This window comes from Penicillium oxalicum, chromosome II, assembly GCF_001723175.1.
Source record: "Penicillium oxalicum strain HP7-1 chromosome II, whole genome shotgun sequence".
NCBI lineage: Eukaryota > Fungi > Ascomycota > Eurotiomycetes > Eurotiales > Aspergillaceae > Penicillium > Penicillium oxalicum.
The window spans coordinates 3,729,226-3,745,575 of NC_064651.1; the positions used below are offsets into that span (position 1 = coordinate 3,729,226).

Sequence of the window (16,350 nt, forward strand, 5' to 3'; positions counted from 1 at the left end):
TCCGTCATTCCCATTTGACACAGCCTAGTGACATCCGCGGTCAAGATCCGCTTACGTCAACGTCCACGCCGGTCCATCCACCCATACTTCACTCTAAAGTGCACACTGCATACTTCACACTGCAGTACTCACAGTGCTACCAGTAGTAGGTACCATTCACATGAAAAGTAAGGTAAATGTGTATATTATGATGATTTTGTAGGATCTCTCAGAGACGAGAGCTGTAACTCTACCCCCGCTTGACTGCATATGCACACCAGTCTTCATATACACCGATAACTTGACATGAAGTTTGGTGCATCGTCATGGTTCGAGTCTGTGCATAATATGATTATGCTTAATACCTTAGTCTCTTACTACTTAATATCTTCTCTTCATTTTTCACCCCAATAAGTACCGAGGATTGCAGTAAGTAACTTGGTAGGTAGCTGAAGTTCTACAAAGTACTAAATAGTAAGTGCCAAGTCCCGCCCCCATGTTTCCGAGCGGGCCTCGTAGTGACCACGCACCTGAAGCTCCCGCGGCCGTGTGACAAGGTTGGTTATCAGATGCATCCAAGTCCTAGGTAGAGGGGCTTTCGTCGCCACTCTATCATCATGGAGAACCTGCGTAGATGGCTCTATCGGGGAGCATCCGATGATTCATGGGCTCTACAGAAAGGGCTGGGATCTTCTATGAGATCTTGAGTTTCAAGAGAGGCAATTCAATTGATCATAGCGAGACAGATTGGAAGACATGCACATGGGGATCGGTACACATTCATGCTTCTCGACAATCTGGACAGCTCTGGGCCCGGGTCGGGGTTCCACCGATCGGGATTAGAGACTCAAACAGTCCAGAGGACTTGAACAAGAAGCGACAAATACAAATGGAAAGAGAAATAAATGGAGAGGGAGAATACTGAATACAGTGTACACTCAGAGGGAATACGTCAAAGAGTCCCCCACTCCACACACACATGCCTTAGTCACACGTGGAGCAGGACTCTCAAAGCGTGAGTACAAGAAAATGTGTGTGGACGAGTGCCTTAAATAGCTAGCCTCGGGATCCCCTGGAAGAATCACAAAAGACTCCATCAAGTACCGTCCCTAGAGAGCGTGCTCTCCTCAAAATGGACCGCTTACGAGGACTTGGCCTTGGCCAGGCCCACGGAGCCCTTGCCGTGGTCGTACACGCTGTACCACCGGCGCAGGAACGCATCACCCAAAATGGCCAGAGGACCGACGGGCTCGGGGAAGTCCATGCCCATGAAGCTGCTGATGCAGGATCCCTGCACCTCGAGGATGTAATCATAGGGGCCGATGGTGAAGTTGTGGCCGGCCAGGGTGAAGGTGAGGTCGGGCAGACTGTCACGCTTGTCGCACTCGACGGTGTACTGGCCCGTGAAGCCCTTCTTGGCGCCAATCTCCTTGTTCAGGAGCTCAGCCATGGTGGAGGGCAGAGCAATGAGCGAGGTACCGGTGTCCAGAATGACACCAGTGTCCTCCAGCTCGGCGGTGTTGTGGCCGAGGGTAATGGCATCAAAGTCAACCTCCCAGTAAGCCTTGCGGCGAAGGGGGATGTTGATCATCTCGCCGGTGTAGTGGCTCTTGTCGACACCACCAAAGGTGGCCACCGAGTCATCTCCCTCCTTGTTGGTGTCACCAAGGTAGAAGGCAAACACAGGCTCATCCAGCAGACCCTGGTCCAGGGCGTTGTAGAAAGGCGGCACCATCTTGTTAACAGAGATGGTGTCGAAGCCAAGACCCAGAATGCCGTCAAAGCGGCCAAAGGCAAAGGCGAGACCAGGTTCCTGGGTGGCCTCGGCGAAATCCTGGTGCTTGATATCCAGGTCGCCGATCTTCAGGGTGTCTTGGGACACGAAACCACTTAGGCTACCGGATCCATAGCGGATAGCGAACTCGGTTCCGTTCTTCTTGTACGTGCTCGACGAGGACGAGTCGTACTTGCTGTGGAGGAAGCAGGCAATCGAGGTGCACTGCGACGAGGGTACCCACAGGTTGGAGCTACCAGTATCCAGGACAACCTTGAATGTCTGGGGAGGCGTACCCAGGCTAATCTCGGAGAAATCTAGACTTCGAGTCAATACAAGCTTCGACCATAGTAGCCATCACATAAAAAACGATCGTGGATGGGATCGGTGATGGTGCATGAGCGCGGTCCCAGTGCAGTGGGTTCCGCAGTGGATGTATGGGTGTGAGTGGCGACGGGACAGGGACCAGGCTTACATTGAGCGTTCAGGAAGTTGTCGACCAGGACGTTGTGGCCACCCTCGGGCTTGATGGAGCTATCCTGGTAGCTAGAGGTAGGACGGTAACCCATATACTTCTGACCAAGGGACTGGACATGTCTGTCGATGTTGGCTGCGTTCTGTGATGAGAGAGATGGATGATTAGCTCCAGGTATCCAACAGGGCCGTTTCCGGGCGGGGGGAGCTCCATCTTACCAGCTGCTCGTCCAAGGGGACCTTGTTCAGCTTGAGCTTGTGCACCTCCGCAGAGGCAGCGCCCAACAGCGCCGAGGCTGTGAGCAGAGTGAAGGACTTCATAGTTGGATGGAATGGACGATGGAGAAGGATGGGGGAGAGAGAGTGGGAAGGGGAAGATAAGGACGGGCTGGGGCAGCCTGGAGAAGGGCTGATAGGATCGGCATAGCGTGATAACGTGACGGATCATGGGGGGAGTCCAGAGACGGGGCGTCGGAGTGGGAACCAGGCCCCAAGGCAGGGGAGTGCGTCATTACCCGATGAACCCGGAATCAGCTGGTCCCGTTTCTGCGCAACCCAATCGTCTTGCGCTTGACCCACTCCTCACTACATGTTACCCTCCGCTGCCAGCACAGGGTACTAGACAGTAGACACTGGACGCTGAGTGTCAACAAGATCAATGCCGGTTCACATGTTCACATGAGAAGCTGGAGGCCGACCAATCGTGGCTACTGCGACAGGAGAATTCGGTAATATCGATCGCCATGCATCGAGGTATCAACAAGGACCGAGTCCCTTGTACATGAGCCATCCGAGTCCACGCGTTTCCCAGGCAGCCAGGCAGTGTATTACCCCCAAAAAACCAAATAACACATGCGTACGGTCAGCATGCGCCTACAGTTCTATTGGACTGGAATACGGCGATGATCCAGTGACACCCAACGGCAGAAATATTCTGCTGTACTACAGCAGTGCAGAGCTGCAGATAGCTCCGGATTCCCAGGGTTGGTCGCACCCGACGGACTGCAGTAACCAGATCTGGGAGACATCCTCCCCATTCGGACGGGTATCGACCTGAACCTTACCTCTCGCAATGGTCAGGAGGCCTCTCATCAATAATGTTAATCAGGGTGCCATTAGATGTTTGAGCCATTTACTCAGCCTTACATGTTGGGATCTTTGGTCATGATGGCCTCTCATGAAAGTGTACTCAGTAACTTACTCGCCAGTCTCTACGAAGTTACTCAGTGCACTCATTCCCAGTACTCCCTGACGCGGTACTCCGGTTGTCGTTCTCGCTCTACTACGAGTGGGGACATCAGCCGCGTTAGGAACAGGCGAACCGTGGAGGTGGCTGGGTGTGTACTCCTCTCTGCCTGAGTGGCGCAATCCAGCTTGGGGGATAATCAGGGCAACCGGTCGTTGTGCATGCAGTAGATGACTGGGCTATTGTTTTCGGGGGGCGAGTCCACGCCCTCGGTGACTCACTCGGTTCTCAGTACCCTGATTTTGCTCCTAGGCAATGGGAATGGAAAAGGCAAGACGTGGTTCAAGGGGCTCCTGGTGGTGGCGAAATTTACCTTGCGGACAGTCCAAACCATCACGAGCACCTCGATTTCCCCCGCCCATGTGATCTGCGCCCGGATCAAGCGGGAAAGACTCCTGGACAGTTCGTCAGGGACCGTACCTGATACGCTGCAGAGTCCAGACCAACCAGGCGACCAAAGCTCCTGTCCAAGCTCCCGAGAAAAGAGCGGCCCAGAGCTCGAAACAAGTAACATCATCGTGCGGGAGCGATGGCGCTTACCAGTGGACCAGTCCGCAATTCCTTGTTGATTGATGGAGAGGGGCCTACGGAGTACGAAAGAGAGGATGAAGGGAGAATGAAGATGGTAGAATGATTGGGGAGCGAGACATGCGATCTACATATCCATCCTGGTGTATCACGTGACTATACAGCAAACAAAATGAACGTTGCGTTGAAGGTTGACAGCACATCAAAATCTATTCACGACCTCGACCTAGAGAAAGATGAGGACTTCAAGTCACGTCTCAGAGCTTGGTGTAGATTATTTGTTTCAATTCATCATGACAATATTTATTTCCTTCATCAAACTGCGCGAGAGTTTCTCCTTGTGAAATTTCCTTTTCCTGCACCTGAGTCATTAGAACTACGTTGGCAACACCCTATCACCAGGCAGAATGACAGCGCCATCATGGGCTACATATGATGACAAGAGCAACTGGCTCGTTGGTATACCCCAAGTCGCGAGCCAAAAAAACAAGAATGGCTTGACGGCGCTGTCTTCTGCTGTAGACGGGCATTCGGCAGCTGTCAAGCTAGTATTCAAGAAGAACGCTGATCTCGAGTCGGAAGACAATATTCTTGCTATTTCGAGCGCAAGGGGTTGAAGCACCCAAACGTTCCGCCGATAAACTGCTGCCCGGTGCTATTGTTGTTGTTCTGGGAGCCACTGCCAGTGTTGATATTCTGAGTGCCCGACCCGAAGTTGTTAAAACCGGAGGTCTGGCCCTCAACTGATAGCGATGGAGGGATCGTCGATACCTCCTTGATAGACTCGAGCAGAAGCTCAAGCTGAGGTTCAGTCGCTGATGTCATCTCTTCCTTTACAGTCAACAAGAGCTTTGTATCTTCCATGATGCCTTTCATGAGGGTTTCCACGCGGTCTCCTTTTCCCGTCTCCTGAACCGCCTGCTGATAACGTCCCATTCTTTCGGCGGCGGGCGCGAGGACCACCCTAAGGAACAGTGTCTCCAACAGCCTGGCTTTCTCCACACACCCTGCTGCGGTGAACTTGATTTCTTTGCACATTTCTTCGTCCTTCATCGCCCGCACCTGTTTATTTGCGGCTTTGAGTGCCTCACAAACAACCTGTATATGTTGGGCTACCAACTGGAATGCCGACGGGAGACTGTCGGCATCAAAAATGTCGCTGTAGACATCATAAGAGTTTTCGAGGGTCGAGATCGTGGCTCTAATCAGAGCGAGGACTTCGTGTGTTTCGAGGCTAGCCATTTCTTGAGACTGGAGGTGAGCATCGTCTTAATATGAAACGGTGTCTGTGAAAGAGAAGGCGGTTAGGCGTTATATAGCTAGCACTAATCTGCTTAATCACTGCTCACCTCAGCCGACGTGTGTTGTCCGTCAACCCTATTCATCGACTTACCAAGCATCAGAGCGTGTTCACATACCATGTCGGAGATCGTGGTTCGGCGATCTTCGAGGCGGTGTCTCAGACAGATGATTTATATGAAGGCTCCGGAGTTGAAATTGGCCAACAACCCCGAGTTCTTCCCTGCTTGCTCAGCCAAAAATCGCCCAACGAGCCTGATGGCTACTCCGTCAATTCACCCTGTGACAGCCTGCCTGTGGCTTCATGCGGGCCGCCTCAGGTGAGCGTATTCCGGCCAACCAGAAAGGGGAAACGGCTGCGCAATAGTGGGTCGAGGCACGGTGCTCCTCATTTCAACAAAGGACTCAGATACAAGATATATTTGTTCCAGCTCCGTAAACCCGAAGCAAAACGAAGACGAGACCGATCTTGTGCTACGATCCGCAATCAGCCCTCCATCTGTCAATCATGTCAGGCGCCGAAGCCATCGGCCTCATCTCCGGCGTCATTGCCATCATCGACGCCACGATCAAGATCTACAGTGCCGTTTCCGATGTCTCAGGCCTCCCAGAAGCCTTCCGAGACACATCCACACGACTTCCCCTGGTTAGAGAAACACTTCAAAGCGCTCTACAGAACCTCGAAATGAGCGACCCCGAAGACTCCCTCTACCAGGCAATAAAACCTGTACTGGACAGCTGTGAGCAGAAGGCAAGCCGTCTTGAAGAGATATTTCGAACGGTTATTCCCTCCGCCAGCGCCTCGAGGATGGAGCGATACCTCCGCGCTGTGCGCACCTTGGGCAAGGGTAGCCTCGTCGAGTCTCTCATGCAGGGAATGCTGAGGGACGTCCAACTTCTGGCGCACAACCGGGTGATGAAACTGGCGACGGATGAGCAGCTCGGTGAACTGGCACGAGCCGAGGACGAGGTGTCTGCGATCCCGCCGTCGTTACCGCCTCAGTGTCTGCGCAGCATCAGCAACTCTGGGCCAGGTATTCAGAACGTCAATACCGGCGGCGGGACTCAGAATAACAACAATAGGTCAGGCCAGCAATTTATCGGTGGGACATTTCATGGGCCTATGAACTTTTAGTACGGAGTACGGAATCAACGCTATATTCATTTTGGGAAGACCGAAGTAAAGAGACGGGCGCACATTGCTCTTCGACTTGCAGCCGGACAATTGTCAAGTCTCGAGGGGGAGAGGAGGAGCTGCCAGAACCAGAATGGTGTGGCACCCCCAATCCCCAATCCAATCCCACACGTGTTAGTGGGGTTGTTCAGTGCGGGGCTAACAGTGGGTGCCGCAGCGCCACGGCGGCTGACTGCAGCGCAACTCTTGTATTTGCTCAGGGCAGCAATTCCACGTTTATGGCTCCACCGTCTCCAAATAGATCTAAGCCGGCGGAGCACTTGATATCACCCATCACATCGTTGCCATCGAATGAGAGTGTAGGTGGCAGCACATCTGGCAGATCCGATGCACGCCAAAACGCCCCGTTGCTACCACACAGCAACCAGCAACCAAGCCACCCCAGCTGAACCTGAGAGGGACCCATTTCGCGATGGCCTGACATGCACCGGCTGGCCGTTCCAGGATCTCATTCTCCCCGCAGCCAGCCTGTGCCCCCGCCCACTTGACGAAGTACTTCCATCTTTACTCAGGATCCCACGTCTGCATGGATATTTGTTTTATGCTTCGACTGGAACGTAGCTCTCCAGAAAATCGGCGCGATACACGACCTCGAGAAGTCAGGATGGGTCAACCACCGAACCTGCCAGGATCTTTCGACAATCGCGGTGATGGAACACAAAACACCAACCTCGGCGATGGGAGTCAGAACAACAACAACTCCAGTGGACAGCAGAATATCATTAGCGTTGGAACAGGTTCTGTAACAGGTAAAGAGCTGTTAATCTTCGTCGCATTGTGAGCCTGCGACACTAAGCGATCAAAGCGTATTTTGCTAGCAACCACCAGGATGAGCAAGGTCAAAGTAAGTCTGTCCGCCAGGCTCGTTGTAGCCTCCAAGCGTGGAAGTCCATGACGCTAACACGCCATAGACCAGGGAAATATATATGACAGTCCGTGATACACTGAATGCCTATTGAGTGTCGATGTTGCTAACGGTCCCGGCAGAGATCATCTGGTCGCTGGCATTCCCCCAGATGAGGGATCGAAGAGACCACATCGAGCGTTGGTACCGAAATACCTGCCGGTGGATTCTGGAGCGAGAAGAGTGTAGATCCTGGCGAGAGCAGCCCCGTGGCCTGCTCTGGATCGCGGGAAAACCGGGTTCGGGCAAATCAACCCTGATGGCCTTCTTGCACGAAGAGCTTTGCAAATCGTCAGATGCAAGTCAGGACCTTCGCCTGGAATTCTTCTTTACCGCGCGGGGCACAGAGCTGCAGCGCACCCCCTTAGGAATGCTTCGGTCGTTGCTGGTCCAGATCTTGAAATCAAATGCGACAGTGTGCCATGAGCTTCGACAGGCCTATCTGGAAAGATGCAGGGATTTTGGTGAACGCGACTGGGAGTGGCCACAAGTGCTGCTGGAAAAGTTGCTTCAAGATGCCATTTGCAAATTGGCTGCACTGCAGCAGGTCACGATCTTCGTGGACGCCCTGGACGAGGCTGGCGAGGCAGATGCGCGGAAACTGGTAAATTATTTCCAGGAGCTGAATGACGCCGCGAAAAAGAGTCAAGCTAGGGCCAAGATCTGTATATCATGTCGGCACTATCCAAGTGTGGCCCCGTTCGGTGTTGCAGAGATCGTGGTGGACCAACATAACCATGAGGATATCGCGACATACATCAAGAGTCATCTGCCCAGTGATATCTTGGTAACGGACGGTCGACACCACGAGGGGTGGAAAGATTTGACGAATCAATTGATCGATCAAGCAAACGGAGTGTTTCAATGGGCCCATATCGTGATGCCTCTGATCAGGGGTCAGATTGATGATGGGAGATCGTCCAAGGATATCCGTCGTTGGTTGCGCAATGTACCTGCCGATTTGGAATCTGTGTATCAGTACGTACTGGAACATGTGATCAAGCCCGAGAACCGAGTGCAGTCCTTGCAGTTTTTCCAGTGGGTAGGCTTGGCAGAGCGACCCCTCACGGTGACAGAAATGCGATATGCCATGGCGGCATACTATGTGGATGCCACTCGATCATATGTCCATTGGCAGGAAGTCGACGAGTTTGTCACAACCGACAAGAGCATGCGGCGATTGATCAAAGCTCTCTCCGGCGGACTCGCAGAGGTGGTCAAAGGCCACGGAAGTGGCGACGTGGTGCAGGTCGTGCACCAGACGGTCAATGAATTCTTACGGACGACAGGACTAGCCTTATTGTCAAGAGTGGCTAATCCTGTGATACCATCCATCGAGAACGGCACGATCATTCTTCAATCTCAGGCAATGCTTTACCAATCTTGTTTATTCTGTCTAGCGACAGCAGAGATGCCACTTGCAAATCTGCAAAATACGCGAGAGATGAAGGAGGCGATGCTTTCCAAGAACGGATCATTCCTCATTTACGCGAGCAAGAATCTCTTAATTCATGCAGAAAAAGCTGCTAATTTTCGTTCCTTTGCACTGGAACAGGAAGTTCAAATATTGGAAAGAATGGTTGGCAGATGGGTCAAGCTCTATCAACTTTTTGATCCCTGGGGGTTAGCATGCCCACAAGATGGGACTACGATATTACATATGGCAGCAGCTGCCAATATGACTGATGTTGTAGCCTTTGCAGCGTCCAACAATGGCAACGTCACCGCGGTGGATGTGAAAGGGAATACTCCCTTCCACCTAGCGGCATGGTGTGGCCACATCAAGGTTGCGAAGATATTTCTGGAGATGGGAGCAAAGCTGGACACGACATGCAGAGGAGGTGAAACGGCACTGGTCAATGCAGCCTCCCGTGGGCATGTGGAGTTTGTGAATTGGCTCTTAGAGGAGGGAGCAGCTATTGACACGACAAAAGGCTCGTCTGGAGGCGCGCTGCAAGCTGCCTCGTTGGGAGGCAAAAGAAATATAGTGAGAATATTGCTAGACGCCAAAGCCGATGTAAACGCCCAGGGTGGTCAATACGGCACTGCCCTACAGGCCGCTGCTGCTACTTTATATCAAGACAGCGCGGAGGTAGTAAAGATACTACTTAATGCTGGGGCCGATATCAACGCCCAGGGTGGTCAATACGGCACTGCCCTACAGGCTGCTTCACACAAAGCCAGCGCGGAGGTAGTAAAGATACTACTTAATGCTGGGGCCGATATCAACGCCCAGGGTGGTCAATACGGCACTGCCCTACAGGCTGCTGCTATCTCATATCAAGATAGCGCGGAGATAGTAAAGATACTACTTGATGCCGGGGCCGATATCAACGCCCAGGGTGGTCAATACGGTACTGCCCTACAGGCTGCTTCATACAGAGGCAGTGCGGAGGTAGTAAAGATACTACTTGATGCCGGGGCCGATATCAACGCCCAGGGTGGTCAATACGGTACTGCCCTACAGGCTGCTTCGCGCAGAGGTAGCGTAGAGGTAGTAAAGATACTACTTGATGCCGGAGCCGACGTCAACTCTCAGGGTGGTCAATACGGCACTGCCCTACAGGCTGCTGCTATCTCATATCAAGATAGCGCGGAGGTAGTAAAGATACTACTTGATGCAGGGGCCGATATCAACGCCCAGGGTGGTCACTACGGTACTGCCCTACAGGCTGCTTCATCAGAAGGCAGTGCGGAGGTAGTAAAAATACTACTTGATGCCGGGGCCGATATCAACGCCCAGGGTGGTCAATACGGCACTGCCCTACAGGCTGCTTCATACAGAGGCAGTGCGGAGGTAGTAAAGATACTACTTGATGCCGGGGCCGATATCAACGCCCGGGGTGGTCAATACGGCACTGCCCTACAGGCTGCTGCTATCTCATATCAAGATAGCGCGGAGATAGTAAAGATACTACTTGATGCCGGGGCCGATATCAACGCCCAGGGTGGTCAATACGGTACTGCCCTACAGGCTGCTTCATACAGAGGCAGTGCGGAGGTAGTAAAGATACTACTTGATGCCGGGGCCGATATCAACGCCCAGGGTGGTCACTACGGTACTGCCCTACAGGCTGCTTCATCAGAAGGCAGTGCGGAGGTAGTAAAAATACTACTTGATGCCGGGGCCGATATCAACGCCCAGGGTGGTCAATACGGCACTGCCCTACAGGCTGCTTCATCAGAAGGCAGTGCGGAGGTAGTAAAAATACTACTTGATGCCGGGGCCGATATCAACGCCCAGGGTGGTCAATACGGCACTGCCCTACAGGCTGCTTCGTGCAGAGGTAGCGTAGAGGTAGTAAAGATACTACTTGATGCCGGAGCCGACGTCAACTCTCAGGGTGGTCAATACGGCACTGCCCTACAAGCTGCTGCTGTTTCATATCAAGACAGCGCGGAGGTAGTAAAGATACTACTCGATGCCGGGGCCAATTTCAACGCCCAAGGTGGTATTTATGGCAATGCCCTGCTTGCTGCCGTCCATAAGGGTGTTGCCTTTCAAATTCCGATCCTTCTCCAAGCAGGCGCAGATCCCAGCCTTCTCGACAACCTCCATCGCTCTCCTATTCATATAGCTGCCTCGAAAGGCCTGCTACATATACTTCGGCAGTTCCCTGCCCTTTTGTGTGCCATCAATGCCCAGGATATATTTTCACGAACCCCGCTCCACCTTGCAGTCCTTCATGATCATGAAGATTTCGCCCTTGCTCTTCTCGAGCTGAATGCTGATGCACTCCTCCGAGATGGATACGGCAGAAACATTCTGGACTATGCAACAGATCGTCCTCGTCTGGTCGCCCGACTTCACGATTTATTCCCGGGAATCATGCAAACTGATCAACTGCAGCAACGCGCGATGGTCCGACAATCGATTCTTCAAATATCAAACACAATGCTCTTCTCTATTCCTGATCCTGCGAGGCCGTTTCTGCCCCTTCAACACCAGCTTGGCCACTACCTGTTATATTTGGATGATGCAGACAATGCTCATTCTGTATTGAGTTTGAACTTGGACTACGAAAACCTTCAAATTGGTGTCAACCAAGACCTGATCTGCGATATATGTTCCGGAAGTATTCGTGGAATGCGTATCATTTGCCGACTCTGCCTCGGTCTAAATTTCTGTCAGTTTTGCAGCCGCGAATATCCCACCCATGGCCGATGGAACCCTCACCAAGTGCATGACATCCTTGAAGTGTCATACGAGCAGCCACCTGACTTCGATCATGCTATGGAGCGCTTAAAGGATCTCTTGCAGCATATCGCTCGTCAGTATGGCGGCATATCGGAGCTGCCGCCGAACACCCAACCTGACTTTCCCACTCCTCGTGGCCCCCATCCTTTGGCTACCCCTCTGGTTTTTGGCCTATTGGCGACTTCATTATGTACTTGGCACCTTCTTCGCCGCAATTGAACGATATATGTTTGTCGTTCTGGCCTCCGCATCCACAAGGGGGAGTTACCTTATGATTGATACTTGCTGGGAAGATTTTACCAAAATTTAAAGGTGTTCTGCAGGAATGAATGTAATCTGAAATTTTTTTTGCAGCAGACGCACAATCAAAACATCAGTTGACTATGAATCTTTGGTAAATTTGATCTCGCAAAAAGAGGGAAGCAGTATGGAACACCACATCCTCGTTCTTGCATCTAGTCGGTTTCAATGATGGCCTACTACTATTACGTGATCTAAAGGCTTAGCTATGGTCCCACTTCTCTCGAGCCCGTGTCAAACCCGCGCCGGCCTGACCGATTTTTTTTGTCTGACTTCCGTTCAGATGAACCAAGTCTTACTTGTACGTACGACGGATATATAAATGTTTGAGGCTGGTCAATGTGGAATTCGGTCAAATCGAATGAAACGGAACTTTCTCTCACACAAAGCCTCGGTACCTTCATTCACAACGGCCTGGATGTCGTCGGCCAATAACGCTTCACGACCAGACTGACCTGCAGCCGCGCGCGTATTCCGTGCTAGAGTACCGTCTTCCCAGACACTATGAAGAATTCCTTGGGCGGAACTCCAGAAAGTATTATTCGCGGGTCACGGCAAATACCTCTGGTGGGTAGAAATCAGTGATCAGTCAGTCTTGTCTGAGGGCCCCATGCTGCATCAAGTCGAGAGGATATCTGCCACTGTAGGAAAAGATCACAAGAGATGAAGGAGAGGAGGGAGGCAATTATAAGGCGACACCCGGATCCGGGCATGTCCACTTAAAGACGGATGCCACCATACTACGAAGCAACTGTGAGGTGAATCTTCAGTCGCGAGACGGCTTGGCTTTTCTTTTATTTTATTTCCACGGATGAAGATTTCTTGAATCTCTAAGGGGTCCCCTATAGATAAATAAATAGTACAACATTCCGGAGTCTCGAGCTTCCGCCTATCGGCTTCGCGCGTCCAGCAAGTAGGATGTTTAACGGTAGAAGTCGAGGCTGGGAGAGGGTTAGTGAGACAAGGCATCGATGAGAATAGATAGCCCAACAAAACGGAGAAAATCACGTACCGATCATCCTCATGGCCACTCTTGACCTGCGCCGCATACGCATCCTCCAGATCGCTCTGGATGATATTGTATCGATTCTTGCGCACTGCTCGAAGGCCGGCCTCTTGCATGATCGCGGCAATGACGGCGCCCGACAGCGGTTCATTGCGGACGATCAATGAGTCCAGATCCACCTCCGGAGACAGCGACATCTTCGAGGCAATGGTGGAGAAGATAAGGCGGCGTTCGCGACGGTCACGCAGGGAGGGGAATTCAATCTTTCGATCCAAACGACCGGGACGCAGCAAGGCCGGATCCAAAGTATCGGCCCGGTTGGTGGCCATGATCACCTTGACATTACTGGTCTGCTCGAAGCCGTCCATCTGGTTCAGCAGCTCCAGTAGAATACGCTGCACTTCACGATCGGCACCAGTCTGGGCATCGAAACGTTTGGTGGCGATGGCGTCAATCTCGTCAATGAAGATGATGGCGGGCGAATTTTCCCGCGCCATACGGAAGACGTCACGGACCATACGCGGACCTTCACCCAAATACTTCTGCACAAACTCAGAGCCATTCACACGAATGAAGCTGGCGGTGGTGCTGTTGGCCACAGCCTTGACCAACATGGTCTTGCCGGTACCAGGAGGACCATACAACAACACCACGAGGCGGATCGATACCTGTGTGGTCCGGTCAGCTTCATACGTTCCCATCGAAGACTTGGACTTCCACTGGGGTATAACCTACCGATCTGGCGGTAGAGGTCGAAATGCGTCAATGGCAACTCAACCGCCTCCCGAATCTCTTGCTTTTGCATGTCCAGACCACCCACATCGGCATAAGTCACATCTGGCTTTTCGTTCTCGCCCAGCATGGCAATTGAAGAGTCTGCCTCGGGCGGGAGGATATCGACCAGGGCGTTGGAGTGACGGTGGAGTGCGACCGATGAAGAGGGCTTCAACTTCTCGCGATCAAGCGTGGACAGGATGCGGACAACGTAATTAGAGCCGGTTGAACTTTGGACGATGCCGGTACTGTTGTCATGAGCTTGTTAGCAAGAAATGCTACGCCAGTTCGTCAAGAATCTGGGCGGGTGGTGTAGTACTTCTGGTCAATAGCCTCCATGAACTGTCCAATCACCAATGGCACGCTCTGTATCCGTTTGATCTCTTCTTGTGCCCGGACAAGCTCTCGCTTCAAACTCCTGTATGTTCATGTGTAATGAGCAAGCTGTAGTCAGGAGATGGAGTTGTGTCCTGGGAAAATCACCTTTGCTCGTCCTTGATGTATTCTTCCTGCAGCTGAATGTATCTGTAGGCGACGTCAGTACCGCAGTCAATACCCAGAGGATGGTGAATTCACGGACTCCAAGTGTCTCTGTAGCCGTTTCAAGGTGGCATATTCATCGTTTCCGTCCGCTCCAGCTCCCTCTAGCGAATCCAGGTTGGCGAGGGCATCAAGGGCGCCCGGCTTCGGGAGAGGCGTGACGCTGTTGGCCGGATTCTCCACGGCGACGTCTCCCATGATTGCGATTTGGAGGACCTGTGGATTATGAAGAAGTCTATTTGTAGTCTTCTGTGATGAAGCAGCAATCAACTCTTAGTTGAAGGTGAAGACGAGGGTGTGGCGTGTAGGACTGGTACTGACGTTAGATGGTCATGGATAGCTTGCATCGGGCAACACGGAGCTTGATTATTGGTCACGTGCTAATTGCCATCCGTCAGCGGTTGGATCTTTGCTTGTAGGTACCGATGAACATGAATTTTTGAGCGACACCACTTGAACACGATGCGGCTCGATTGGGCCTCCATACTATTACCCCTCTTAGAATGGGTGGTATTTAAATAGGGGATCTTTTCATTAATCTAAGAATCCGATTTATTACCTGATTGGGAGCATCTTTAGTCGATAGCGTGGGCTCGCATGTAGGCGGACGCCGCCCGTTGTTTATTCTAGAACGTCCTCATCCTGTCACCTATACATTTGCCCAAACAGGTGTGTTGGGAGAGTCTTTTACCCTAGGTGGTCCCGTCGCAATTTCACCGTCCCGAGCAAGTGTTTTCTTTTTTAAGGAACAGAGTCGTCAGACTCGCTGAGCCAATAGGTGAACGCCCTTGGTCAGTCAATTGAAGTGCCCTTGAACCTCCTTCAAGACCACATCGTGACTGCGTCGACTGGGAACGGTCCGTCGTCGGACAGACGGCCAAGGCTGAACCCCAAACGAATCCTCCTCTGGAGTTAGACCTACTCGATTTCGACATGTCCCGGACGTGCTTCTACATCTCGGTGCCAACGAGTTGCTTAGCAGTACATAGGATAAACTACATACTACCGCAGTAAAAAATTTAAGCAGCAAAGCTAGGCGCCCGAGTCTGGACGCTACGATCTCTCGTAAAACCCCATCAGTGACTGGGGCGCGCTTTGTCCTGTCGCGCCTCCTCCACTACCCCCCCACGCCTAACCCCGACTGCACAGAAAGACCAATGGCGGCACCTCCTGCTATTGTGAACACTACCCTGTCTAGTTCAGTTTTTTGTTTGGCAGACCTACTCTCACCGACTCTGCTCCTAGTGCCTCGAGAGTTTCCCTTACATGGAAGCATGTAAATTGAGCAGCAGTTGATCCTGTCAGGTCGAGGTGGTCACCAAATCCGGAATGGTGGCACAACTTAAAATCATCACGTTCGCTTGGTGCTCGTCGGGTCAAATTACGGGAGACCCACCCTCATAGAGGATTCCATGAGCCACCAAAAATTCCACGTTTAATTCAGTGCTTTGCTCTGCCATCCCATTGACGGCACTTTTTGTTCTGTTGTACCGAGTCTGTCGCTAGAGCTGCAAGATCAAGTTGATCATCCTCGTCACGGCATCCTTCGGTAGACGGCTGGACGCTAGTTCCAGGCTTAATCAGAAAAGAGGCCGCGCTCGATGCCTGTGTGACTGCCCCAGCGAACTGATTTTCAAGTGCATTCCTTTTCGTCCCGACTGCTTTCGTTCATGATTCATTTGGATCTCTTCCCACCCCGACTCTTCCTGTGCTTCCAGATTGGAAATGCCTCCCATATCCTGGCACCCGTCACTCCTCGGGGCCAGCGCTGACCAGCGAGAGTATACTACATCTGACAGTCACACACTAACCAGTCTCGGCGAACAGGCCCCGTTGGAATGAAGCCTCGCGGGGCTCTGAGTAGGTCCTTGGCTTTGAGGATGGAACCAGGGGGGGATTTCTCTCGACTCTGAAATGAGATGAACAATTCTGCTCTTCCAACTCCCACATTGGACGAGCTCTGCTGCATCCATGGTCGATAATGCGAACGGTGTGGTTTGCTTACTACCGTGGCACCTCCAGTACTGTCGCTCTCGGATGGCGTTCAGGACTTCAGACGAATGACCCGACCCGCCCATCTTTCCTCACAATCGGGAGGGTGTCACTGATACTCGCAAGAGATGACAATTTCCC

General features: G+C 52.2%; 5 protein-coding genes across 5 annotated transcripts; 2 read left to right on the plus strand and 3 right to left on the minus strand.

Annotated features, from left to right (window-relative positions):
• Positions 1–1,120: 1,120 nt before the first annotated feature.
• POX_b03158 (Vacuolar protease A) lies at positions 1,121–2,548 on the minus strand (the record flags this gene model as incomplete). The annotated part of the gene is made up of 3 exons (XM_050112061.1): positions 1,121–2,070; positions 2,229–2,370; positions 2,447–2,548. The coding sequence occupies 3 exons, from the start codon at positions 2,546–2,548 to the stop codon at positions 1,121–1,123; spliced, it is 1,194 nt and encodes a 397-aa protein (XP_049972407.1).
• A 2,047-nt stretch (positions 2,549–4,595) lies between these two features.
• On the minus strand, positions 4,596–5,243 carry POX_b03159 (uncharacterized protein; the record flags this gene model as incomplete). Its single annotated transcript, XM_050112062.1, has 1 exon — positions 4,596–5,243. One exon carries the CDS (start codon positions 5,241–5,243, stop codon positions 4,596–4,598), a length of 648 nt encoding a protein of 215 aa, XP_049972408.1.
• A 565-nt stretch (positions 5,244–5,808) lies between these two features.
• On the plus strand, positions 5,809–6,435 carry POX_b03160 (uncharacterized protein; the record flags this gene model as incomplete). Its single annotated transcript, XM_050112063.1, has 1 exon — positions 5,809–6,435. The coding sequence occupies one exon, from the start codon at positions 5,809–5,811 to the stop codon at positions 6,433–6,435; it is 627 nt and encodes a 208-aa protein (XP_049972409.1).
• Positions 6,436–7,099: 664 nt separating this feature from the next.
• POX_b03161 (uncharacterized protein) lies at positions 7,100–11,816 on the plus strand (the record flags this gene model as incomplete). The annotated part of the gene is made up of 4 exons (XM_050112064.1): positions 7,100–7,244; positions 7,301–7,339; positions 7,407–7,427; positions 7,483–11,816. 4 exons carry the CDS (start codon positions 7,100–7,102, stop codon positions 11,814–11,816), a joined length of 4,539 nt encoding a protein of 1,512 aa, XP_049972410.1.
• Positions 11,817–12,819: 1,003 nt separating this feature from the next.
• POX_b03162 (26S proteasome regulatory subunit) lies at positions 12,820–14,415 on the minus strand (the record flags this gene model as incomplete). The annotated part of the gene is made up of 6 exons (XM_050112065.1): positions 12,820–12,838; positions 12,910–13,588; positions 13,639–13,925; positions 13,997–14,095; positions 14,161–14,202; positions 14,258–14,415. The coding sequence occupies 6 exons, from the start codon at positions 14,413–14,415 to the stop codon at positions 12,820–12,822; spliced, it is 1,284 nt and encodes a 427-aa protein (XP_049972411.1).
• Positions 14,416–16,350: the final 1,935 nt, after the last annotated feature.